The sequence below is a fragment of the Odocoileus virginianus genome, unplaced genomic scaffold (genome assembly GCF_023699985.2).
Source record: "Odocoileus virginianus isolate 20LAN1187 ecotype Illinois unplaced genomic scaffold, Ovbor_1.2 Unplaced_Scaffold_16, whole genome shotgun sequence".
In the NCBI taxonomy this organism is placed as follows: Eukaryota; Metazoa; Chordata; class Mammalia; order Artiodactyla; family Cervidae; genus Odocoileus; species Odocoileus virginianus.
Window position 1 is genome coordinate 402798 of NW_027224278.1, and position 27460 is coordinate 430257.

The following is a 27460-nucleotide window of genomic DNA, read 5'->3' on the forward strand; positions in this document are numbered from 1 at the left end:
CTATGCTGACTCATAGCATTGAAGCGTCTCTGGAAACACCCCCACCCTTCTAGCCAGCCAGTTTATACACACCCAGTTGGCTCCTCCTTGATTCAAATGTTAGGTCAAGAGGAAGAAGGAAAACGAATTCAAGAGCCGCTCTCAAGCATCTAGAATTTTCTGCACCCCTCCTCTTGAAGAGAGACTAGCCCAGTTCTGACTATTAGAAGCTGGATTTCCCTCTGAAAGCACAACCTGCATTTAAGCCTTTGGATAAAATTGGAAGAAACCAATCTGTGAGTACTGTGGACTGTGCAGAAGGCAGAGGGCTGACAATTGTCACTAAAAACAGACAGATGGCAGGCCCAAGGCCCAGCAGTGAAGCAGACCCTGAAATTGAGCTTTTTGTGAAGGTAAGTTTCTAGCTCTAATGAGAGCATACAGAATGTAATTTTTCTTGACACTGGACCTCAGCTCCTTTTTAAAAAGTCAACATTTCAGCTAGAGATAGGAAATAAATTTGCAATTAGGTACCTACTCTGAGTCCTTGAAGAATGCTTGGGTGTTTGGCTGCTCTTATATAACAATAGAAAAACATCCCATCTGAAAAAAGCAAGAAGATATGGTGGAAAGACAACTAGACTGGTTAGTAGTCAGAACAGCTAAATTGTATTCTCAGTGACTTCCTTTGTAACCATGGATCTGTTTGTTTCTCTATCTATACAATGAAGGAGCCTGACAAAATGATCCTTAATTCTTTCCAGGTCTCACAATCTATGTTTTATTGGATAGATTTTGGAAGGGCTGAATGTGAGGAGAGGGCCAAAAATGGCCCGAGAGCCTCATTCCCACCCATGGTACAAGTAGAGCTTTCTAAAATTCTCCTACAATGGATGAACATCACAGCAGTGTCACATGAACACCATAGGAGGGGAAAGCCAGGAATGTTTGTGTGCCTGTTATGTGAGTAGCAGGCATTTTGCCTTGTTTTTTTTTAAACATCTTAACTTTTAAGAAAAGCCCTTTGGAAAACCCCTAAAGCAGGAGAAAGGAACATGTGTTTCTAAATTAGCTCATCAAGAAAAAGAAACAATTTAAATGGGTTATTCCAAGTAGAAACTAACTGCATAGTTTCCTAAATCCTTGCCTATATTAACTATTTTCTCTATATTTTCATTTACTATTGGAAGTATTCAGGATGATGATAATAACAAATTCATATCATGCTTGACCCTTTTCTAAACACTTTACATATATTATCTCCTTTAGTTTAGGAAGATAGGTTAATAAAAATAAAGTAGTAGTATAAGTAGTATTGGTAGTAATATTGTTCTCATGATTTCTAGATAAGTAAGCTAAGGAAATAAAGGTTAAATAATTTGCCTCTAAAACTACATCTCCTCTTGATGGCCTACAAAGACATAAATAAGGTGTGCTTACCAAATGTTAGATTAAACACCTGTTAGCCAAAGTAATACTTTTATACCCTGGTGACTCAGACAGTAAAGAATCTGCCTGCAATGCAGGAGACATAAGAGACATGGGTTTGATCCCTGGGTCAGGAAGATACCTCGGAGGAGGGAATGGCAACCCATTCCAGTTCTCTTGCCTGGAGAATTCCATGGACAGAGGAGCCTGGCGGGCTATAGTCCATGGGGTCACAAAGAGTCAGACATGACTGAGGGACTAACACTTCTACTTTCATTTTTTTTAAAACATATATACACCAAGGACATAGTTAATCTGCCTTTAAAAAATTATGGGTGAGAGAGAGACTCTTGAATTCCTACACAAAAAAAGAATCCAAGTAAGTGTTTGCTGGACTGTGGGGCATAAGAGCCACTTCTCCTACCTCTTGTTATTGCTGTTTAGTCACTCAGTTGTGTCCAACTCTTTGCGACCCCATGGACTGTAACCCGCCAGTCTCCTCTGTCCATGGGATTTCCCAGGCTAGAGGCTAGAGTACTGGAATGGATTGCCATTTTTTTCTCCATCTTCTACCTTCAGATTCCAGCAAATCTAAGTAAGCCTTAACTTCCCAACCGGCTTTTTATACCTACCAATCTCAAACCAGAGGTAATAAGTCTCTTCAGAGGGTAACTAGTTTCTTTTGTCCAAACTTGTTTATTCAGTCCAACCTAATTCCTCTAACCCATTGCTGGCACTGATCTGTGTGTTTATCTTCATAGACTTCCCATGATTTGTGTGGTTATCTAGACAGTAGAAGTTAGGAAGTCACACGTTGGAGGAGCAAATGTTAAATTAAACAATAACTTTCAGGTTAAAAACTAATCACTTACTGAGTACTTACTATATGGCAGGGCCTGTGCTACATGGTTTATTATTAACCCTATTTTATGGGTACAGAAACTAAAGAAAAAAAGTACCTAGGTAGTTTTGCCTAAGGTTACATAGCTAATAAATGGCTGGGTTAAAATTAAAGTCCTTTTAAGTAACTGTTTTGTGTGTGCATATTCACTGACTAAGTCGTGTCCGACTCTTTGCGACCCCATGGACTGTAGCCTACTGGAGTGTGTTGCCATTTCCTTCTCCAGGGGATCTTCCAGACCCAGAGATCAAACCCACATCTCTTGCATCTCCTGCATTAGCAGGCAGATTCTTTACCACTGCACCACTTGGGAAATTAAAATAGCTGTGCATAATCTTAATTATTTTCACTTGGGCACACTTTTTAGTAAAATTTCTCAGAATTTCACTAGATGAAATCCTCTACATGTAAGCTTATCTAATGATGTTGACACAAGTCACAGATTTTCTGAAGGAACCTTGACTATCATCTGGTCTGGGTTTTTGTTTTGCTTTGCTTTAAGAGTGGCGCCAGTGGTAAAGAATCTGCCTGTAATGCAGGAGACACAAGAGATGTGGGTTTGATCCCTGGGTCGGGAAGATCCCCTGGAGAAAGGGAATGGCAACCCACTCCAGTATTCTGGCCTGGAGAATCCCGTGGACAGAGGAACCAAGCAGGCTACAGTCCATAGGGTCACAGAGTTGGACATGACTGAGTGAACTAGCATGCATGCATGCAAGATTGATTCCAAAGATCTCTAGAAGTTCTGTAGAAGATACTATGAGGGAGAATAGGAATTGAGAGAAGTGAAAATGTTAATGACAAAGCTTAAAAAGCAACTATATCTCATTTATACTGTGGTGTCTTTCCAAAGATTAAATAACTCTGCAATTTTCCCAGCTACCTCTGGGGAACCTACCACAACTTCCCAATAGCACTGATGGGATCCCTAAAAGAAAGTAATTTTTTTTCCTATCACAATTAAGAATTCATATCACACACACCCCTGTGTTCCATATAGCTAGTGAAAACATTGCCTTTCAGCTCTAAATGACTTGGGCAAGATTTATATCTGGGAACTAAGAAAGGATTTTCTAAAAGAACACATTTTATTTTCTCTAAATGCAGAGGTTGTCTTATTTGTTTGCTGTTCACTGATAAATGAAGTTTTTGTGTTCTCTACTCTACCAGTCTAATGGAGAAGGAAATGGCAACCCACTCCAGTATTCTTGTCTAGAGAATCCCATGGACAGAGGAGCCTGATGGGCTGCTGTCCATGGGGTCGCACAGAGTCAGACACGACTGAAACAACTTAGCATGCATGCATGCATTGGAGAAGGAAATGGCAACCCACTCCAGTATTCTTGCCTGGAGAATCCTAGGGACAGAGGAGCCTGGTGGGCTGCCATCTATGGGGTCACACAGAGTCAGACACGACTGAAGCGACTGAGTAGCTGCAGCAGCAGCTACCAGTCTAAAATTAAGTTTTCACAGATTTGTGCATAACATTATGTGTGCTGTGCTTAGTCACTCAGTCATGTCTAACTCTTTGCAACCACATGGACTGTAGCCCTCCAGGCTCCTCTGTCCATAGGGATTCTCCAGGCAAGAATACTGGAATGGGTTACCATGCCCTCCTCCAGGGGATCTTCCCAACCCAGAGATCAAACCCAGGTCTCCTGCATTGCAGGCAGATTCTTTACCATCTGAACCACCAGGAAAGCCCAAGAATACTGGAGTGGGTAGCCTATCCCTTCTCCAGGGGATCTTCCCAACCCAGGAATTGAACCGAGGTCTCCTGCAATGCAGGCAGATTCTTTACCATCTGAGCCACGAGGAAAGCCCATACCATTATAGACTTTAACATTTGGGCCAAAATTCTGAATAAAATATGTTTGTCTTTATTGATAAATGTGAGAGAGAGAGCAGTACTATTCTCTAGCCAGACTGCTTTCAAATCAGAACTATCATAAAGACGATAATAAAGATTTTGTTGTTGTTGTTCAGTTGCTCAGTCATGTCTGACTCTTTGCAACCCCACAGACTGCAGCACGCCAAGCTTCCCTGTCCTTCACCATCTCCTGGAGTTTGCTCAAACTCATGTCCATTGAGTCGGTGATGCCATCCAACCATCTCATCCTCTGTCATCCCTTTTACCTCATGCCTTCAACCTTAACCAGCACCAAAGTCTTTTCTAATGAGTCAGCTCTTGGCATCAGGTGGCCAAAGTTTTGGAGCTTCAGCTTCAGCATTAGTCCTTCCAATGAATATTCAGGGTTGATTTCCTTTAGGATTGACTGGTTCAATCTCCTAACTGTCCAAGGAACTCTCAAGAGTCTTCTCCAACACCACAGATTGAAAGCATCAATTCTTTGGTGCTCAGCCTTCTTTAGGGTCCAACTCTCACATCCATACATGACTACTGGGAAAACCATAGATTTGACTCTACAAACATCGTGTCAGCAAAGTAATGTCTCTGCTTTTTAATATGCTGCCTAGGTTTGTCACAGCTTTTCTTCAAGGAGCAAGCATCTTAATTTCATGGCTGCAGTCACTGTCTGCAGTGATTTTGGAGCCCAAGAAAATAAAATCTGTCACTGTTTCCATTGTTTCCCCATCTATTTGCCATGAAATGATGGGACTGGATGCCATGATCTTAGTTTTTTGAATGTTGAGTTTTTTTCCCCCAAATAAAAAAATCGTAAAAATATATGAAAATGAAAGTTGAGGAGTAATGGGGGAGTAATAGGGAATTATAAAAGAAAATGAAAGAGAAAAAATAAAAAATTAAAAAAAAAAAAAAAGAAAGGGAAAGAAAAAAAATTTTTTTTTTTTTAAATTAAAAAAAAAATGTACATATATATCTAGGAATTTCTCTGAGGTTGTTGCGGTCAGCGTAGGTTCAGTTCAATTTCAGATAGCTCCTCTTTCCAGCTTACACTTCTCGATATCTGTAGGCCCCTTCCCGTGTATTCGGTGTTACCTTCAGGGATTTTAATCTGTTGCACCGGTCCTTTCTGAAGCGGTTCCCTTTGTTTATTTGGCTTCTGTTTGCCGTCTCTTTGGTGTCTAATATCCGCCCTGACACAGGCGGGCGGAGGTGATCTCTTATTCAGGTTCTCTAGTTCAGTTCAGTCCTGCTACGGGGAGGCGGGGCGCTGCAGACAGATACCGCTCTGTGTGGATAGCGCTCACCGTGTTCCGGCCACACTGGGTTTGCCCCGCTCACGGGTGTCTGTGCTTTCGCCGTCTACACTGCTCAGGCTCCCGGCTGCTCTATATGGAGTGGGCCCTGCGTTGAGTGCGGTTCCAGTTTTCGGGTACTCCACAAAAGCGCAGATTCGGTTGCTCCTGCGTTTTGTGCCTTCCCCGGCCTGAGCGGTTCAGGCAGCCAGAGGCTTGGGCGCACTCTCCCGGGTGCAGCACGCCTTATCCCTCCGCGGCGAGCGGCCCAGGCAGCCAGAGGCTTGGGCGTACTCTCCCGGGTGCGGCGCGCCTTTTCCCTCCGCGGCGAGCGGCCCAGGCAGCCAGAGGCTTGGGCGTATTCTCCCTAGGTGCGGCGCGCCTTTTCCCTCTGCGGCGAGCGGCCCAGGCAGCCAGAGGTTTGGGCGCCCTCTCTCCCCGGGTACGGCGCGCTTTTTCCCTCCGCGGCCCCAGCACGTACCGCCAGTCGGGTCTTAGGAAGTCTTTAGCCTATCTCTGGACTTTCTATTTTGTTCCATTGATCTATATTTCTGTCTTTGTGCCAGTACCATACTGTCTTGATGACTGTAGCTTTGTAGTGTAGTCTGAAGTCAGGCAGGTTGATTCCTCCAGTTCCATTCTTCTTTCTCAAGATTGCTTTGACTATTCAAGGGTCTTTGTATTTCCATACAAATTGTGAAATTATTTGTTCTATTCTCTGAAAAATACCGTTGATAGCTTGATAGGGAGTGCATTGAATCTATAGATTGCTTTGGGGGAGTATACTCATTTTCACTATATATTTCTCCATCTATTTGTGTTCCCTTTGATTTCATCAGTGTTTTATAGTTTTCTATATATAGGTCTTTTGTTTCTTTAGGTAGATTTATTCCTAAATATTTTATTCTTTTTGTCACAATGGTGAATGGGATTGTTTCTTTAATTTCTCTTTCTGTTTTCTCATTGTTAGTGTATAGGAATGCAAGGGATTTCTGTGTATTAATTTTATATCCTGCAACTTTACTATATTCATTGATTAGCTCTAGTAATTTTCTGGTGGTGTCTTTAGGGTTTTCTATATAGAGGATCATGTCATCTGCAAACAGTGAGAGTTTTACTTCTTCTTTTCCAATCTGGATTCCTTTTATTTCTTTTTCTGCTCTTATTGCTGTGGCTAAAACTTCAAAAACTATGTTGAACAGTAGTGGTAAGAGTGAGCATCTTTGTCTTTTTCCTGACATTAGGGGAATTGCTTTCAATTTTTCACCATTGAGGATAATGTTTGCTGTAGGTTTGTCATATATAGCTTTTATTATGTTGAGGTATGTTCCTTCTATGCCTGCTTTCTGGAGGGTTTTATCATAAATGGATGTTGAATTTTGTCAAAGGTTTTCTCTGCATCTATTGAGATAATAATAAGGTTTTTATCTTTCCATTTTTAATGTGTATCACATTGATTGATTTGTGGATATTGAAGAATCCTTGCATCCCTGGATAAAGCCCACTTGGTCATGATGTATGATCTTTTTAATATGTTGTTGGATTCTGTTTGCTAGAATTTTGTTGAAGATTTTTGCATCTATGTTCATCAGTGATATTGGCCTGTAGTTTTCTTTTTTTGTGGCATCTTTGTCTGGTTTTGGTATTAGGGTGATGGTGGCCTCATAGAATGAGTTTGGGAGTTTACCTTCCTCTGCAATTTTCTGGAAGAGTTTGAGTAGGATAGGTGTTAGCTCTTCTCTAAATTTTTGGTAGAATTCACCTGTGAAGCCATCTGGTCCTGGGCTTTTGTTTTTTGGAAGATTTTTGATTACAGTTTCAATTTCTGTGCTTATAATGGGTCTGTTAAGATTTTCTATTTCTTCCTGCTTCAGTTTTGGAAGGTTATACTTTTCTAAGAATTCGTCCATTTCTTCCAAATTGTCCATCTTATTTTCATATAGTTGCTGATAGTAGTCTCTTATGATCCTTTGTATTTCTGTGCTGTCTGTGGTGATTTCTGCATTTTCATTTTTAATTTTGTTGATTTGATTCTTCTCCCTTTTTTTCTTGATGGAGTCTGGCTAATGGTTTGTCTATTTTATTTATCTTCTTGAAGAACCAGCTTTTAGTTTTGTTGATTTTTGCTATAGTCTCTTTGTTTCTTTTTCACTTATTTCTTCCCTAATTTTTATGATTTCTTTCATTCTACTAGCCCTAGGGTTCTCATATCTTCTTTTCCTAGTTGCTTTAGGTGTAAAGTTAGGTTATTTATTTGATTTTTCTCTTGTTTCTTGAGGTAAGCATGTATTGTTATGAACCTTCTCCTTAGCACTGCTTTTGCTGAATCCATAGGTTTTGGGTTGTCATGTTTTCATTTTCATTTGTTTCTATGCATATTTTGATTTCCTTTTTTATTTCTTCTGTGATTTGTTGGTTATTCAGAAGTGTGTTGTTTAGCCTCCATATGTTTGTATTTTTAATAGTTTTTTTTTTTTTTTTCCTGTAGTTGACATCTAATCTTACCATTGTGATCAGAAAAGATGCTTGAAATGATTTCAATTTTTTTGAATTTACCAAGGCTAGATTTATGGCCCAGGATGTGATCTATCCTGGAGAATGTTCCATGTGCACTTGAGAAAAAGGTGAAATTCATTGTTTTGGGGTGAAATGTCCTATAGATATCAATTAGGTCTAACTGGTCCATTGTATCATTTAAAGTTTGGGTTATCCATTTGAAATATAGCAGTGTGTCAATGTCCATCCCAATTTCCCAGTTTATCCCTCCTCCCACCTTCCCTCTTGGTAACCATAAGTTTATTCTCTAAGTCTGTGAGTCTGTTTATGTTTGGTAAATAAGTTCATTTCCAACATATTTAGATTCCACATATAAGCAATATCATATGATATTTTGCTTACTTCACTCAGTATGACAATCTCTAGGTCCATCTGTGTTGTTGCAAATGGCATTATTTCATTCCTTTTAATGGCTGAGTAATATACACACACACACACACACACACACACACACACACACACACATATATACATATATATATACCACATCTTCTTTATCCATCCGTCAATGGACATTTAGGTTGCTTCCATGTACTGGCTATTGTAAATAGTGCTGCAATGAACATTGAAGTGCATGTATCTTTTCAGGTTATAGTCCTCTCTGAATATATACTAAGGGCTGGGATTGCTGGGTCAGATGGTAGTTCTATTTTTAGTTTTTTCAGGAACCTCCATACTGTTTTCCATAGTGACTGCACCAACTTACATTCCCACCAACAGTATAGGAGGATTCCCTTTTCTTCACATCCTCTCCAGCATTTATTGTTTGTCGATTGTTTGGTGATGGCCCTTCTGGCCAGTGTGAGGTAATAACTTGTTGTAGTTTTGATTTGCATTTCTCTAATAATGAGAGAGGTTGAACATCTTTTCATGTGATTATAAGCCACCTGTATGCTTTCTTTGGAGAAATGTCTATTTAGATCTTATGTCCATTTTTTGATTGGGTTGTTTGGTTTTTTATATTGAGCTGCATGAGCTGTTTGTGTATTTTGGAGATTAATCCCTTGTCAGTTGCTTCATTTGCAAATATTTTCTCCCATTCTATGGGTTGTGTTTTTCTCTGGTTTAAGATTTCCTCTGCTGTGCAAAAGCTTTTAATTTAATTATATCCCATTTGTTTATTTTTGCTTTTATTTTCATTACTCTAGGAGGTGGATCCAAAAAGATCTTGCTCCTATTTATGCCATAAAGTGTTTTGCTTAAGTTTCATCTAAGAGATTTATAGTATCTGGTCTTACATGTAGGCCTTTAATCCATTTTGAGTTTATTTTTGTGTATGGTGTTAGAAAGTATTTTAATTTCATTATTTTACATGTAGCTGTCCAGTTTTCACAGTACCACTTATTGAAGAAGAGTCTGTCTTTTTCTCTACTGTATATTCATACATTTTGTGTAATGGCACTTTAAATCAGCATTATTATAAACAACAGAAAAAGTTTCAGTTTTCCTGTAAAATTGTACTGCATTTCCCCCACACCTCAGTGTTCTGCCTTTCCTTTTACTAAAAGCAACCCACCCTTCCTGCTGTAACTATTATCAGACTTTATTGTTCTTCCTTCCTCCCACCCATAATCAAGATTCCATTCACTAACCCGTTATGATTGGATCTTTAGTCTGACTTCTGTTACAAAAGAAGTTCAGACTGCCAAGACTGGTTGTTTCTTCCCATATCTCTTCACTCTCAGACGCCAAAAAGAGCAACAATGAACACTATTTCCTCTGTTGCAGTCACTGCCAAGAAAAAGAAAACTTACCAAAATATAAGAATTATGTCCAAAATCAAGGTGGCAGAATGGTCAGTTTCTGGTGAGAACACTCTTCCTGGTTTATGATAGATATGTGCCTTCTTTGCTGCAAACTTGCACGCATGGTTGTAGGGGAAAGTGAGGAAAGAGCAATGCAAGGGAGGGAGCTCTCTGATCCCTTCTTATAAGGCCATTAATCCCATCATAAGGGTTCAACCTTAATGACTTCATCTAATAATAATTTGCATCTGCTAACCCCAAACTCCCACTCCATCCCTCCCTCACCACCCACCTTGGCAACCAGTCTGTTCTCTACATCTGTAAGCCTGTTTCTGTTTTGAAGATAAGTTCATTTGTGTCATATTTTAGTTTCCACATATAAGTGATATCCATGTTTGTCTTTGTCTGGCTTACTTCACTTAGTATGTTAATCTCTAGGTCCATCCTTGTTGCTGCAAATGGTGTTGTTTCATTCTTTTTGTGGTTAAGTAGTATTCCATTGTATATACACACCACATCTTCTTAATCCATTCATCTGTCAATGGACATTTATGTTGGCTCCATATCTTGGCAATCGTAAATAAGGCTGCAATGAACATACAGGCGCATGTATCTATTTGTAAAATAATAAAAATAATAAAGTTGGAGTCCCAATATGCTCCTTATGTGAAAATAAATTGTAAATATTAATAGATGAAACAAATGTAAAAAGGAAACCATAAAGGTACTAGAAAAAACATGAGAGGACATCTTTATAGTAAAACAAAATAATAAAATATTTTCTTTGCAATTTTGATGTATATAACAGCTGTATAAGCATATCAGAAAAGCCAGATTTTACAAAGGAAAACAGTATAAGATTTTATTTAAAATTTTAATTTTACATGAGACTTCAAAAAAGTGCGTGTAACATGTATCAAAAAGAGTTAGTGGCTTTAGTAGACAATTTTTCCAAACTAATAATGAAAAAGCCATAATCTTAATAAAAAATATAAAATTGTCATGAACAAACAATTCACAGAATAAGGAAATCAAATATCCGATGAAAATATGGAACACATCTTTCAAGAAAGAAATTTGGCAAGATCTATCAAAATGGAAAATGCAAATAATGTTTACTCAGCATTCTGGTTTTAAAGATGAATTCTAAATATATAATCTTAGAAATGGAACAAGTTGTATGCTTGGAAACATTTGTTACTGAAGAATTTAGGGTAACAAAATTTTGGAATATCTGAAATGGTCATATGAATTTTGGCAATGCATAAAATTTATCATTATTAATACTCATCACACTTGTAATTTTTACATACAATAAAATTATTTGCTTCATTAGCACTCTCTGCCCAAATATTGTAGAATCCCTGAGATTAAGGACTTCCAACTCTGTCTCTAGCAACTACCTCATTTCACAGTAAGCAGTCAATAAATACTTGTTGAGCAAACGAATGAATGAAGCCTCTCTTTGTCTTAATAGGCTGGAAGTGATGGGGAGAGTATTGGAAATTGTCCCTTTAGTCAACGCCTTTTTATGATCCTCTGGCTTAAAGGAGTTAAATTCAATGTGACTACTGTTGACATGACCAGGTAAGAGAAATCAGGGGGTTAAAATCAGTAGACACCAATACAGTCTTGGTGTTTGCATAATATGTACTTTATCTAGAAGAATGACTCTGCTTATTTTCATTAATTATAGAAAGCCTGAAGAGCTGAAGGACTTAGCCCCAGGCACCAATCCTCCCTTCCTGGTATATAACAAGGAGTTGAAAACAGACTTCATTAAAATTGAGGAGTTTCTAGAGCAGACACTGGCTCCTCCAAGGTACAGCATTTTTACAGGATATTATTGTTCTTGAGATAATCTATTTTATTGACTTATTTATTGCAGATTGAGTATTTTTCTAAACATCTTTTTTCAGTTTTGCTCTTTCTAGAAAAGTTTGCAAAGATACCCCCATCATTCCATATATGATTAGAAAACTTGTGTTTTGTTGTTGTTACTCAGTTGCTAAGTCGTGTCTGACACTTTGCAGCCTGATGGACTGCAGCACTCCAGGCTCCCCGTCCTTCACTGTCTCCCAGAGTTTGCTCAGATTTATGCCCACTGAGTCAGTGATGTTATTTAACCACCTCATCCTTTGCCACCCTTTTCTCCAATTTTGCCGTCTTTCCCAGAATCGGGGTCTTTTCCAGTGAGTTGTTTATACTTTTCCTGGCAATTTTGATTCCAGCCCAGCATTTCATATGATGTACTCTGCCTATAAGTTAAATAAGCAGGGTGAAAATATACAGAATTGTCATACTTCTTGCTCAGTTGTAAACCAGTCAGTTGTTCCATGTTCAGTTCTAACTGTTGCTTCTTGACTCACATACAGGTTTCTCAGGAGGCAGGTAAGGTGGTCTGGTATTCCCATCTCTTGAAGAATTTTCCAGTTTGTTGTGATTCACAGAGTCAAAGGCTTTAGTGTAGTCAATGAAGCAGAAGTATATGATTTTCTGGAATTCTCCCGGTTTTCTGATACGCCACTGGATGTTGGCAATTTGATCTCTGGTTCTCTGCCTTTTCTAAAACCAGCTTGAACATCTGAAAGTTCATGATTCACATACTGTTGAAGCCTGACCTGGAGAATTTTGAGCATTACTTTACTAGCATGTGAGATGAGCGCAATTGTATGGTAGTTTGAGCATTCTTTGGTATTGTCCTTCTTTGGGATTGGAATGAAAACTGACCTTTTCCAGTCCTGTGGCCACTGCTGAGTTTTCCAAATTTGCTGGCATATTGAGTGCAGCACTTTCACAGCAGCATCTTTTAGGATTTGAAATAGTTCAACTGGAATTCCATCACCTCCACTAGCTTTGTTCATAGTGATGCTTCCTAAGGCCCACTTGACTTCACATTCCAGGATATCTGGCTCTAGGTGAGTGACCACACCATCGTGGTTATCTGGGTCATGAAGATTTTTTTTGCATAGTTCTTCTGTGTATTCTTGCCACTTTTTCTTAATCTCTTCTGCTTCTGTTAAGTCCTTACAGTTTCTGTCCTTTATCATGCCCATCTTTGCATGAAATGTTCCCTTGGTATCTCTAATTTTCTTGAAGAGATCTCTAGTCTTTCCCTTTCTGTTGTTTTACTCTCTATTTACATTGTTCATTTAAGAAGGCCTTCTTACCTCTCTTTGCTATTCTCTGGAACTCTGCATTCAGTTGGTTATATCTTTCCCTTTCTCCCTTGCTTTTTGCCTCTCTTCTTTTCTCAGCTATTTGTAAATGTTCCTCACGCAACCACTTGACCTTCTTGCATTTCTTTTTCTTTGCAATGGTTTTGGTCACCACCTCCTGTAAAAAGTTACGGACTTCCATCCATAGTTCTTTAGGCACTCTATCAGATCTAATCCCTGAATCTATTCATCACCTCTACTGTATAATCATAAGGGATTTGATTTAGGTCATACCTGAATAGCCTATTTCAGAGCTCTATTTTGCTCTTTCTATAAAAGTTTGCAAAGATCCACCCTGATCACTCCATATATGGTTAGAAAACTTTTACATATATTAAAGCTTTATGAGACGCAAGTAGTGTGTTAGAAATGAAATTTAATTTTAGCCACATTGTCTGATCCATAATGAGGTTTGGGGACACTTATACTGGTAGAAATCAGACTTATTTTATTGTAGAGCCCTCAGAAGATCTAGAATTTTGAAATAGGCTTTAATTCAGTCTGATATCTTAGTTCTGCAGGGGAGAAATATTATGTCTATCATGCATAAACTTCCCCCTTTGACCTCAAAGACACAAAGACCATCAATATAATATTTTAAATTATTTTAAAATGCATAACTTACTTAAATTAAAAAAGTAAATTCTCTGTGGTCTAGAAATAGAGAAGAAGCACTTGGAGGGTTGGGAGTGAGGGTATGGGATAATAGCACTGTAAAGTCCATGAGGACTGATGAAGACTAGCTCATTATATCACTGATGGCATGAAGGAAGAACATACCTAACACAAGAAAACCAGGAAACAGATATCTCTCAATTAGCCAGAGGCCATAACTGCACTGTCTACACTTGAATGAGAGCTCTACATCTCTGCCCACCCAGGATAGTGTCTGAAAATAAATAAGACTACTATATTCATTTTTTATTGTTGTTCAACAAACTCAGTGTCTTAAAATATCACTCATTTATTATCTCACAGTTTTCATCAGTCAGAAGTCTGGCTGTAAGCTTAAAACTGCTCTAAAAAAATAAAGTATTTTAGTGTTAATGTATACATTATAAATAAAAGGATCTATCAGTACAAAATTCTTCCTACCTAAGAAACTAGGGTTCAATGTATGACAAAAACTACTGTAATGATGTAAAGTAATTAGCCTCCAACTAATCAAAAAAAAAATAAAAAATAAAAAATTAAAAAAAATAATAAAAAAATAATAAAAAAAAAAGAAACTAGGGATGCTATTTCAGATTCTTTTCTGTGTTCCTATGCTTTGTCTCTTTCATCCATTAGTGATGGCTTCCTGTATTTTAAGCACTTGTTCCAAGTTTGTCCTATAAGTATTGAGTCTAATTTTGTTATTTTTTCCTCATCCATCTTCCTCTACTACTGAATCCCTTCAAACCACCTGCTCCCAAAACTTTTCTTGCTCCCAAAGGTAAGTAATGAAAAATAATCTGTGGTATATGTTTCCATACCCTTTTTATGCTCATATAAACACAATAATCGTAAGCATAATTTGTGCATCTGGCTTATCCGACTTCAGAAAAAGTTTTTAATATTCATCAACTCCACTAGTGTAGATTTATGCTTACTATAATTGTGCTGCAAATTGCCAAATGATTCCTCTACTGATGGACATTCCCTTTCCTTCCAGTTTTTTTTATCAGTACAAACTGCTGTAAATAACATCCTTGCTCATGTGTCCTTATGTACTGTTGTTTTTATTCCTGTGGAATAGATTCACAGGAACAAAATTCAAGTGGTATGTATCTTTTAAAAAATTTTACAGCTTTATTCATTAGAATATAAGGATACACTTTTTCTACATATCTTTAATACTATACATTATCATTCTTTTAACATCTGTGACACCCAGATGGGTTTAGTGATATCTCACTGATACTTTAGTTTGCATTTCCACTAATTGTGATCTCAAGTAAACTTCTGGTTCCCAATATATAATAGCTTGGGTCCTCACTGATGTCTTTCCAGCAGATCTCAACTCTCTCTGAGAGATCCCTCAGGAGCCACTGCCCACATGCCCATTAGAAGGCTCCTTCAAGTCTTTTTTAAAGGCAAAATGTTGGCTTTTAGTAAATATGGATGGTGGGTACATGGGCATTTCTTTTTTGTATGCTATTCTCTGTATCTTTTGTTAAACTTCAAAACTTCAGAATTCGCAATGAATTTTCATGTCTCCATGCAATGGAATACCATACAGTCATTGAAAAATGTGTCTGAAAAATATTGAAGTATAGTTGTCATATAACATTGTGTAAGTTTAAGGTATACAACATGTTGATTCAATACATTTACATATTGCTGTATGTTTACCCACCTAGCACTAGCTAATACCTCTATTCCATCACATAATTATCATTTATTTTTAGTGGTAATAATGGTTAAGATCTACTGTATTAGCAACTTTGAAGTTTATATTACAGTATTATTGACTATAATCACTAGGCAGTGGATTCAATATCTTAAACTTATTTATATACTAGTTGCAAGTTTTTACTTTTAAATAACATCTTACCGATTCTTTCATCCCCCATCCTCTCTCTTGTGACCTCCATTATACTCTCTATTTTTATGAGTTTGGCTTTTTAACATTCCACATGTAAGTGATATCATATAGTATTTGTCTTTCTCTGTCCAGCTTACCATAATGTTCACAAGATCCATTCATGTGGGCACAAATGGCAGGATTTCCTCCTTTTTCATGGCTAATATCCACTGTGTTTGTGTGTGTGTGGGTGAGAGAGAGAATAGAACCACATTTCTTCATTCATCCACTGATGGACACTCAGGTTGTTCTAAGTGTCTTGTGTCATTTGATGAAATTTTGTAGAGTTCTGTTTTTATTTTGGCTCTATACCTTTCATATTAAATTATTTATAAATATTTTATATATTTGCCACTTTTGTAAGTGGAATATGTTACTAACATCCATTTTGTTATGGCTACTTCTTTAATGTCTGATTTGTATTTAGCCACCTTATCAAAATATCTCATTATTTCTAGCAATTATTTTGGCTAGAAAAGGCAATTTTTCTTGCTTTTTATAGGTATACAGTTATATTGTTACTTCTCTTCCAATAATTTTACTGATTGCTTTATGTTGTTGTTTTTCTCCACTTGCTAAAACCTCAGAAAATGTCAACCATAAGAGCAATCATAGGCATTTCTGTCTTGTTGCCTAAACTCTATGTACAAAATGTAGTCACGCCCAGAATGGTGTTTTTCCTTGTCTCACAAGTTAGTGCATTCAGCACAATATTGAAGAGCCATAGTTATCATGATTATCCCCATCCTTTACTGATTTTAAAGGGAATAGTTGTAACATTTCACCATTTAAAATGATACTTGCTGAAAGTTATTGATGGATACATTTGACCAAGTTAAAGAAATTAATTGATTCATGTAATCATTTAACAAATATTTACTGAATACTTATTATGTGTCAGGTACTACTCTGGGCATTTGGGACACATCAGTGAATAAAATGCGCAAATCTCTGCCTTAGCAGAACTTATATTTTAGTTAGGGAAGATAGCAAATAAGCAAGAGAAAAAGCAAACTATTAACTATTTTAGATGATGATAAATATGAAGAAAAAAGTAAAGCAAGGGAGGGAAGTAGTGGGTGTGTGGGACAAGGGAGAGGTTGCAATGTCAGATAAGGTGGCCAGTGAAAGGCCTCACTTAGGAGGAGATATCAGATTAAAAGACCTGAAATAAGAGGGAAGCAGGCCATGTGCATATACAAGGGAAAGCTCTTTATGTAAAAGCAGATCAAGTGAAAAGGACCTGTGGTGGGACCTTGTCAGGTCTATTAGAAGAAAAGCAAGGTAGTCAATGGGAATAAGACAGAGAGTGGAAAGAGATGAGAGCAGAGAGGTAAGGTGGGATCAGATCACACCACTGTGAAGACTTGGGCTCTGGTAGCAGGTGCAGAATATTCTGAGAGTGTGAGGGACAAGCATGGGACAGGGAGGATGCAGGAAGTTCCCTACATGCAAACGAGTTCTGTTCTGAGAGCATGTTCATAAGTCCAATTTGTTTGTAAGTCCAGTGAAGTTAGCCTGGTGGTGGTGGTTTAGTTGCTCAGTCATGTCCGACTCTTGTGATCCCATGGACTGTAGCCTGCCAGGCTCCTCTGTCTATGGGATTCTCCAGGTGAGAATACTGGAGTGGGTTGCCATTTCCTTCTCCAGAGGATCTTCCTGACCCAGGGAATGAACCCGGGTCTCCTGCATTGCAGGCAGACTCTTTACCAACTGAGCTATGTACCCAATAACCTAGAAAATCCCATGGTCAGAGGAGCCAGGTGAGCTACAGTCCACGGGTTGCAAAGAGTCGGACACCACTGAGCACACACACCCCACCCCCCAATAACACAATCAGCTATATGGTACTGTATTGTAATATGTTTTTAATACTTATCACACAAATAATACATAAAACGTAAACAACCATGAAAAAACAAAGGGAACATTTTTTAATCTACAGCACAGCACCTTGAAAAGTACAGTAGTCACACAGTACAACAGCTGGCATACAGGGGCTGGCATCCAGTGAACAGGCAAGAAGAGTTACTGACTAGAGGAAGGGAGAGGAGATGGCAAATAGTAGAGCTGAAAGGTCAACAGCAGTAGGAGACAGAGGGCGAGCTACAATGTCACTCACACCTGCATTTATGCCACAGTGTCTGGCTCCTTGCTGAACTCAATTCTATCCACCCTCTTGAAGAAACAGTACAGTGATGTCAGGGTAGTTACTCTATTTTTCTCCATAGATGACACAGTAGCAGTGGATTGCATTCTGAACACCTGCTGCAACATTCATGTAGCATTCTAGGTTCAGGTCCTGGGTTTCAAAAGCTAACAGTCCCTCCTCAAATAAATAAAATCCCCTTGCCATTTGCTGTGTCATAAACCTCATCCATTCTTCACTTATTTATTCCTCTGGCCTCTCTGTCCTTTCTCTGACCCTCCAATTCCATCAGGTCTTCATTAATCAGCTCCTTGTACTTTGCACAGCAAGGAGTTCAGTGAAGTCATCCTCCTGCAGATCCAGCTCATATCTTTGAAAGTTTTTTTTTCATTTATTTTTATTAGTTGGAGGCTAATTACTTTACAATATTGTAGTGGTTTTTGTCATACATTGACATGAATCAGCCATGGATTTACATGTATTCCCCATCCTGATCCCCCCCTCCCACCTCCCTCTCCACCCGATGTTTGAAACTTGAAGGTTCATACGTTGGGGAATTACTGTAATCAAAAACAGTTGCAGTAATATAGGCTTGGGAGCAGGCAGGAAGCAGTGGATGTGGCAAGTTGAGGACAGATTATAGGTACATTCTGAAAGGTAGGCTGGCTGGACTTGCTAATGGATCAAATGCAGGGATGGAGAAAAAGAAGAATCAAGGAAGATGGTTAAATATTGGACCCAACCATTTCTAGTTGCTAGTGCAGGGTTTTATAAATAGTAGTTGATTTATTTATTTTCACTGGACACTTTTCAGGCATCTGTTCATGATCATACAGCTTTCATTCATTTGTTAATGTGGTGAATTACATTATTACATTATTTTATTGTATTATGCTAAATTAACTTTGTATTACTAAGAGGAAGACATCTTCGCTTCTTTCCCCACTTTCTCCTCTTTACACTTTTATGTGTTTTGTTATTTGAAGCCATGTTTTTTTGTACTACTTATCTTCTGTCAAACAGGTTTTTAGGATCAAGTAGGGGGGGCTTCCCTCATAGCTCAGTGGTAAAGAATTTGCCTGCAATGCAGGAGACCTGGGTTCGATTCCTGGGTCGGGAAGATCCCTTGGAGAAGGAAATGGCAATCCACTCCAGTATTCTTGCCTGGAAAATCCCATGGACAGAGGAGCCTGGTGGGCTACAGTCCATGGGGTCACAAGAGTTGGACATGACTTAGTGACTAAACCACTACCATGGGGACCCAACAGTCATTTGAAACATTGTTTTCACAGATAAAGGAACTTTGAATTCCAAATAGCTGATTTCCCAGTGAATTTTAAACACTAAAGTATTCTCAGACTGGGAAAAAGACATATTTTCAATGAAAAGTTTCTCAGGACCTTCAGTTTCCAGCACGATTTTCCAAAATTTCTATTCTCAGTAGAGTGCAAGCTAGGACACCTGGTGTATGCCTTGTTATATGTGAATGTTATGTGCAGTGATGTTTCTTTTTAAGGTATCCTCACTTGAGTCCCAGGAACAAGGAGTCCTTTGATGTGGGCTGTAATCTCTTTGCCAAGTTTTCTGCATACATTAAGAATACACAAAAGGAGGCAAATAAGAGTAAGACACCTTTATTTAAATCTTTTTGTTTCTCTCACATGCTCACAATCACATTCTGACTCAGCTAAAATAGGATTTTCCTGAATATATAATATATATTGAGAAATACTCTTTATCTCGTTCTCTTTCCTCTCTTCTGAAATTCCCTTGAATGAAGTTTTATTGGATTTATGACCTAATATTCAATATAGTAATCACCAACTTAGCTCAACTAGAACATTGGCATGCCAAATGTGAACTAACTGCAGGATTGTATTTCTTAACCTTCCAACTCTCCCAGCTGCGTGTACCTTTAAGGTTTCTTAAACCATAGCAGCTACTATTTCCCACAAACACTCTTGAAAAGGTTTACTATTCTCTGAATCAGGAGAGCTATGAGTCTCTTTTCCCACTTTCTGACTCCCCTCTAGTGATAACATGCATCACCTTTCTTTCTTTGACTCTCCTCCCAATGTACTTCCTCAGGAAAAGTCCAAAAATATTTCCACTCGCCATTTGATTAAACATCTGCCTCTGTCTTATCAGTGTGTAGTTGAGCATTTAGTTAAATATATAGATTTTGAAGAGTCAGTGTAAGCAATGTGAAAGGACAGAGCTATCTTAATGTGAGAAAAGCATATTGAGAATGTATTCAGTCATGAAGATAACAAATGTATACGTAACCCTATGATTTCATTGCCTCAGCCTTTGAAAAATCTCTGCTTAAAGAATTTAAGCGTCTGGATGACTATTTGAACACCCCACTTCTGGATGAAATTGATCCAGACAGTGCTGAAGAACTCACAGTCTCCAGAAGATTGTTCTTGGATGGCGATCAACTGACCCTGGCTGACTGCAGCTTGTTACCCAAACTGCACATTATTAAAGTAAGTCTTTACAGGGTAGGCTGAATGATTGAGAAGGGTCTGGGGAGTCGCCAGCAGGAAGCACAGTGACCATTCAGTGTAAGGTTTTTATATTATTGATTTGTCATCATTGTTATGTGTAGTATATGTCTCCTTTTCTCCTTAGAGGAAAAATCCATAAAGATCTCCACTGGGAAGCATAAACACTTCTTGCTTCTTTCTTCTTAAATCAGAAGGTGTTTTCCACTGTCTTGTCTATAAAACAAGGGTACCCATTGCACAGAACTGTTGAGGAGGAAGACACTGTTGGAACCCTAAACAAACTCACAGTCCAGTGAAGAGATAGAAGCTCTTTATCTGTGCTTCCTTCTTCTAAATATATTTATAATTAAATATAGCATAAATTTAAAAATAATTACAAGCATAAAGTTTTGTTTACATATGTAGAAAAAAACATTAACATAGTAAAACCAAGATTCTTTACATTTATTTTGTAATTTTTGTGTAGATAACATGTCCTCAATGATCTGGACCTTTGAGATGTATTTTTACACAGTCAGCATGTTACTGATGCCCCTCACTATCAACTGCTTTTCCTCTTTTTTTTTCCCCAAAACACTAGGTTGCTGCAAAGAAATACCGTGACTTTGACATTCCAGTAGAATTCTCAGGAGTCTGGCGCTATCTCCAAAATGCCTACGCCCGTGAAGAATTTACCCACACATGTCCAGAAGACAAAGAAATTGAAAATACCTATGCAAGTGTGGCTAAACAGAAGAGTTAGGACAGCCCTTTCAGTAGAAAAATCTCTCTTTTCACTTGCTATTATATTAGAAAGTCTTTTAGAAATAAGAATATGGAAAATGCTGTTTTCTCTATTCAACTTTCTTATGAAAAAGAATACTGTATTTTCTGTACCTAGTTAATCCAAACTATCTGCTTACTGCGTATTTTACAGGTCTTCATATTTCATATTTTAATTCCCATAGCACAACCACTGCAATTTTAAATGATATGAAAAGTGTCAATATCTTTTACCATTTGATTGAAATCCTAGAAGGTATCATGTGTGCAAGCTCAACTGATAGCTAAAGTTACAAATGACATATAGTCATGGTTTCAAACTGTCCCTTAGAGACATTTCCACCTAAATCATTAAAACAATTTTACTAAGACATCTGACTGATCAAAAGGTCTTGTTGCTACTCATTAAAGGGTAAAGTAAACCATTCTTAGAGGATAATCATAAATCTTTCTACAGAATTTTAAAGTGTTCCATTATTATATGTACTCAGATGTCCATCTTAAAATGCAATCACATCGCTCAAATCTGAAAACAAAAACTGAACTTTACACATGGTCCTTCAGAGAAGAAACAAAGTTCAGCCTCAAAAAAGAAATACAGGTGTTATTACATGTCTTGGTGGGAGTTAGATAAAATTTATTTATTTTTGGCCAACCCCAGGGCATGTGGATGTCAGTTCAGTTCCCCTACCAGGGATGGAAACCATGCCCCTTACAGTGGAAACGCTGAGTCTTCACCACTAGGGAATTCCCTAGATAAAATCTCAATGAAGTAGTGTTTTAATAGGTTCAAAAAAAAGTAAGGCAATGATTAAAGAGTTAACAGGTACATGAAACAGGCACATGAAAAGATGCTCAATATCGCCAATTATTAGAGAAATACAAATCAAAACTGCAATGAGGTACCAGCCCACACTGGTCAGAATGACCAACATTGAAAGGTCTACAAATAACAAATGCTGGGTAGGGTGTGGAGGAAAGGGAGCCCTCCTACAATGCTGGTGGGAATGTAAACTGGTGTAGCCACTACAGAGAACAGTATGGAGGTTCCTCAAAAAACTAAAAATGGAGCTACCATATGACCCTGCAATCCCGTTTCCAGGCATATATTTAGAACTATAATTTGAAAAGATACATGCACCCATATGTTCATAGCAGCACCACTTACAACAGCCAAGACACTGAAACAACCTAAATGTCCGTCAACAGATGAATGGATAAAAAAGATATGATGTGTGTGTGTGTGTGTGTGTGTGTGTGTGTGTGTGCATGTGTGCTAAGTTGCTTCAGTCGTGTCTGACTCTTTGCGACCCTATGGACTGTAGCCTGCCAGGCTTCTCTGTCCACGGGATTCTCCAGGCAAGAATACTAGAGTGGGTTGTCATGCCCTCCTCCAGGGGATCTTCCCGACCCAGGAATCGAACATGGGTCTCTTATGTTTCCTGCATTGGCAGGTGGGTTTTTTACCAGTAGTGCCACATGAGATGGCCTTGACACATGCATGCTACTATATATAAAATAACTATAAGGACCTACTGTACAGGAAACTCAACTTAACATTCAGTAATGACCTATATGGGGAAAGAATCAAAAAAAAAAGAGTGGATATATGTATAACTGATTCACTTTGCTGTACACCTGAAACTAACAAACATTGTATATTAAATGTACTCCAATAAAAATTAATTATTAAAAAACAGACTACTTTGCAGACCTCATGCAAATTAATTTCAAAACCTAGATGATAGGGATAATTTCCTAGGAAAGCAAAGATTACCAAAAATAACTCCATAAGAGATAAAAAAAAAATTTAAGGACCATCTCACAGAAGAAAGAGAGACCAATATTACCTTTGAGTGTTGATATAAAAGTACTAAATAAAATATTATCAGCATCCAGTCACAAAGTAGAATTTATTCCAAGAATAAAAGGTTGTTTTAATATTAGTGATAATAATACATAACAGATAATAATAGTAATAGTAATACTAGTAAACATATACATATATTACTTATTAATATATTAATTAATATGTTGATAATATTAATATATTAATAATTACTTATTAATATTAATACATGTATGATTATCATCACAAATCCTGAAAAGCCTTAGACACATACAATATTTGGTAAAAACAGTTAAGGAAGAAGAAGTCAATGGTTATATTCTTATCATAATAAATTATATATCAGTTCAGTCACTCAATCGTGTCCGACTTTTGCTGCCCCATGCATGCCAAGCTTCCCTGTCCATCACCAACTCCCAGAGTTTACCCAAACTCATGTCCACTGAGTCAGTGATGCCATCCAACTATCTCATCCTCTGTCGTCCCCTTCTCCTCCTGCCTTCAATCTTTCCCAGCATCAGGGTCTTTTCCAATGAGTCGGTTCTTCGCATCAGGTGGCCAAAGTATTGGAACTTCAGCTTCAGCATCAATCCTTCCAATGAATATTCAGGACTGATTTCCTTTAGGATGGACTGGTTGGATCTCCTTGCAGTCCAAGGGACTCTCAAGAGTCTTCTCCAACACCACAGTTCAAAAGCATCAATTCTTTGGCCCTCAGCTTTCTTTACAGTCCAACTCTCACAGCCATACATGACTACTGGAAAACCATAGCCTTGACTAGATGGACCTTTGTTGGCAAAGTAATGTCTCTGCTTTTTAATATGCTGTCTAGGTTGGTCATAGCTTTTCTTCCAAGGAGAAAGTGTCTTTTAATTTCATGGCTGCAGTCACCATCTGCAATGATTTTGGAGCCCAAGAAAATAAAGTCTCTGTTTTCATTGTTTCCCCATCTATTTGCCATGAAGTGATGGAACCAGATGCCATGATCTTAGTTTTCTGAATGTTGAGTTTTAAGCCAACTTTTTCACTCTCCTCTTTCACTTTTATCAAGAGGCTCTTTAGTTCATCCTCTAATGCTATGTTTTATATATATATAGTATATATATTAACATATAGCATTATGGGGGTTAAGGCATCCAACTTCCCATGGAGTTAATAATCCATGTATAACTTTTGACTTCCCCAAGTAGCAATACTTTTGCCTGGAATCCTTACCAATAACATAAACAGCTGATCAACACATATTTTGTATGTTATATGTATTACATACTCATATATAAAGTGCTCTTAGAATAAAATAAGTTAGAGAAAACAAAATGTTGTTAAGAAATCAATAATGAAGGGGAAATACATTTACAGTACTGTACTGCATTTATCAATACCATCAGTGTACATCTGTTTATAAGATGAATCATCTGTATGTCAGTACTTACACCAATATTGCCTTATCTGATATAACACTATAAATATTATTTGTGTTACTAACACTAGACATCAAAAATGAAAGATGATGTATGTAATGGTACAGATGAACTTATTTGCAAAGCAGAAATAGAAACACAGACTGTAGAAAACAAGCTTACAGTTACCAAGGAGACAAAAGGAGGGGTGGGATGAATTGGGAGGCTGGGGTTGACATATATACACTACTGATACTATGTATAAAGTAGATAACTAATCTGAACATACTGTATAGCACAGGGAACTCTACTCAATGCTCTGTAGTGATCTAAATGGGAAGGAAATCCAAAAAAGAGTGGAGATATATATTTCACTGATTCAGGCTTCCCTGGTGGCTCAGCAGTAAAGAATCTGCCTGCAATGCAGGAGACCCTGGTTCGATCCCTGGGTCAGGAAGATCCCCTGGAGGAGGGCATGGCAACCCACTCCAGTATTCTTGTCCTGGAGAATCCCATGGACAGAGGAGCCTGGTGGGCTGCAGTCCACGGGTCACACAGAGTCGGACACGACTGAAGTGATTAAGCAGCAGCAGCAGCAGCACTGATTCACTTTGCTGTACAATAGAAACTAACACAGCATTATAAAGCAACTATACTCCAATAAAAATTATTTTAAAAAGAAAGACAATGTTAAAGAAAAATACACATTTATTTATAGCTATAACAATTCATGTTTTGATAATGTAGAAGCAGTAATATGGTTGCTTTATGGTAACTTAGCCTATCTATACACTAAGGAATGAATCATTATAAAAATTCTATGGCATAAAAGATTACAGTCATATTCATAGTACAGTATTAGAAACACTGCTACATTTTTTAAAGATCACTTCCCTATGATCATAGGCTGATACACAGCTTTCTCCAATTACAAGAAAGCTATACTTTACAGTAATGTAATTCTTTGAAAGCAAAGTTATAAAACAGTAAGACAACTAGCACCTTAATTTTCTATTAAATATCAGTCACTTCACATTTATGTCAGGATGCACTGCCCACTTCAGTACAAGTCTTGCATATGATATTCTACAAAATGAACCACTGGGTGATGATGACAGAAAAAAGTCTACACAGTTCTTGTCATACAGTAATTAGATTTTCATATGAAGACACGTGCCCCCACCAGATAAGCTTATTAAGTGTATGGTATAGTGATTATTTATTATTCATTAAGTACAAATTGATCTTCATTCTCACGTCTCCACACTGGGGCAGAGGAGGAGGCCCTTGCTCTTGCCGTCTTGGGTGGCACAGAAGGTGGAAAGGAAGGATCTAGGAGAGATTCAAAAGCTAATTGACACCACACCAAAGGAATTACTGGTGAGAGGCAGGCATACTTGGTGTAACTTTATGGAAATACATTATAGATCCTGATATTCTTGTCTTCTCATTTCTTGAATATTTGTATACCATCATTGTTTCACTGATTAGTTTCAGGGCCCGTATCATAGAAGGATTCATGCTGTAAAAACAGTCAAAAGCAATGCTGCATAATTGGAACCCTTCTGCAAGACTGTCTGATGTCAATTTGTTTTCTGGCACCATTTTATTTCATCTTCTTCTTCACTGTCTGTCACTGGTTCAGAGGTACTCATCTCCATGAATTCCTCTTGTTAATTCTTCTGGGGTGGTATCAATTAGCTTTCTAATCTCTCCAAGATCTGTATCTTAAAAGCCTTCACTCCCTAGTGTTATTTGTTCTTCTGTTTTGCTTTGTTTTGTTTTTGCCACATCCACAAACTATCATGATTTCCTTGACTGGCTCTGTTGTAAATCCTGTGAAGTCATGCACAACATCTGGTCAGTTTTCTCCTGCAAGAATTTGCTCTTCCAGGCTTGATGACTTTCACAGCTTTTTCTATAGTGATAGTGGCATCTACAATGGTGTAATCTCTCTACTTTCACGATGGTCTCTCAGAGTTCTCTTCCATAGTATTGATAATTCTGTCTATAGAGTACTATGTATAATGGGCCTTAAAGGTTCCTATAATTCCCTCATCTAAAGGATGAATTAGAGACATTGTGTCTGGGGCCAAGCAGACCACTTTGACACCTTCAGTATTGAACTCATGGGTTTCTGGGTGGTCAAAGACATTGTCAAATAGCAAGAGAACTTTAAAAGGCAGTTCCTTACTGGCAAGGTACTTCCTGACTTCAGGGACAAAGCATCAATGGAATTTTTCCAGAAAAAGTGTTATTGTCCAGGCCTCCTTGCTGCGCAACCAAAAGACTGGCAGCCGATGCTTATCTTTTTTCTAGGCTCAGCAGTTAGCAGCTTTATGTATAAGGGCAGTCCTGGTCATAAAGCCAACTGCACTTGCTCCAAACAGTAGAGTTAGTTTATCTTGGTAGAAGGTGCTTCTCCTGTTATCATAACCTTTTTATTAATAAATCTTTCTAAAATTATCAAACCATCCTTTGCTGGCATTAAAGTCTGCACCTTCCATTTGCTTTAAGTTGTCATATAATGACTTTGCTTTTTCTTGAATCATATTAGAGTCTGTAGGTATGCCTTTCTTATAGCAATCCTACACCCACTTAAAAAGCTGCATTTTCAAAAAAGATGACAGGTTATTTTGCAAAAAGTGCAAGGTTTTCATACCTCCTGGCATAGCTGCAGTGATAGCTTCACAAATTTTCTATTCTTTTTTTACAATGGTCCTTATGCTGGATTCATTTATCTTGAAATGGCAGGCTACTACAGCAGCAGACCTCAATCTACTGTATATATCAAGTAATTCAACTTTTCCTTGTAACAGTATGGCTTTTCTCTGCTTATTGGGAGCACTTCCAGCATCACCAGTGGCACTCCGTACGAGCCTCATGGTGTTATTCAGGGTTTATCATGTTCACTAAACATGAAAGAAACCTGAAAACCAGAGCTATCACTTTTTACTGTGATATGAAAGCTACCATAGAGATGAACTGTTAATGTGGAGATGATCAGTATGTGATACAGTTAATTTATGCATTTATGAACTTAATATTGCATATCTACACTTGTTTACATTTATGAGGACTGTGAATGGTACCACATATGTTCTCTTAGTGTCTGTATGTATAAGTTTTGATGAATTTTAACATTTTGTCGTAGATTCATGTATGTTATATGGTGGTAAATGACAAAATAGACTAGTATCTACATAGATGTTATGAATGCATTTTATGGATTCCC

General features: G+C 37.8%; 1 protein-coding gene across 1 annotated transcript; it reads left to right on the forward strand.

The window, feature by feature from the left end:
• Positions 1 to 77: 77 nt before the first annotated feature.
• On the forward strand, positions 78 to 22677 carry CLIC2 (chloride intracellular channel 2). The gene is made up of 6 exons (XM_020889562.2): positions 78 to 392; positions 11249 to 11358; positions 11468 to 11593; positions 19221 to 19327; positions 20012 to 20193; positions 20795 to 22677. Exons 1-6 carry the CDS (start codon positions 336 to 338, stop codon positions 20954 to 20956), a joined length of 744 nt encoding a protein of 247 aa, XP_020745221.1. The 5' UTR covers positions 78 to 335; the 3' UTR covers positions 20957 to 22677.
• The last annotated feature ends 4783 nt before the right edge of the window (positions 22678 to 27460 follow it).

Bases quoted from the DNA above. Each gene is read 5' to 3' on its own strand.
- CLIC2 (XM_020889562.2), top strand. From the start codon at position 336: ATGGCAGGCCCAAGGCCCAGCAGTGAAGCAGACCCTGAAATTGAGCTT. The intron at 393-11,248 runs GTAAGTTTCTAG...TTGTCTTAATAG, and splicing joins AAATTGAGCTTTTTGTGAAG to GCTGGAAGTGATGGGGAGAG. The intron at 11,594-19,220 runs GTACAGCATTTT...TTTCTTTTTAAG, and splicing joins CAGACACTGGCTCCTCCAAG to GTATCCTCACTTGAGTCCCA.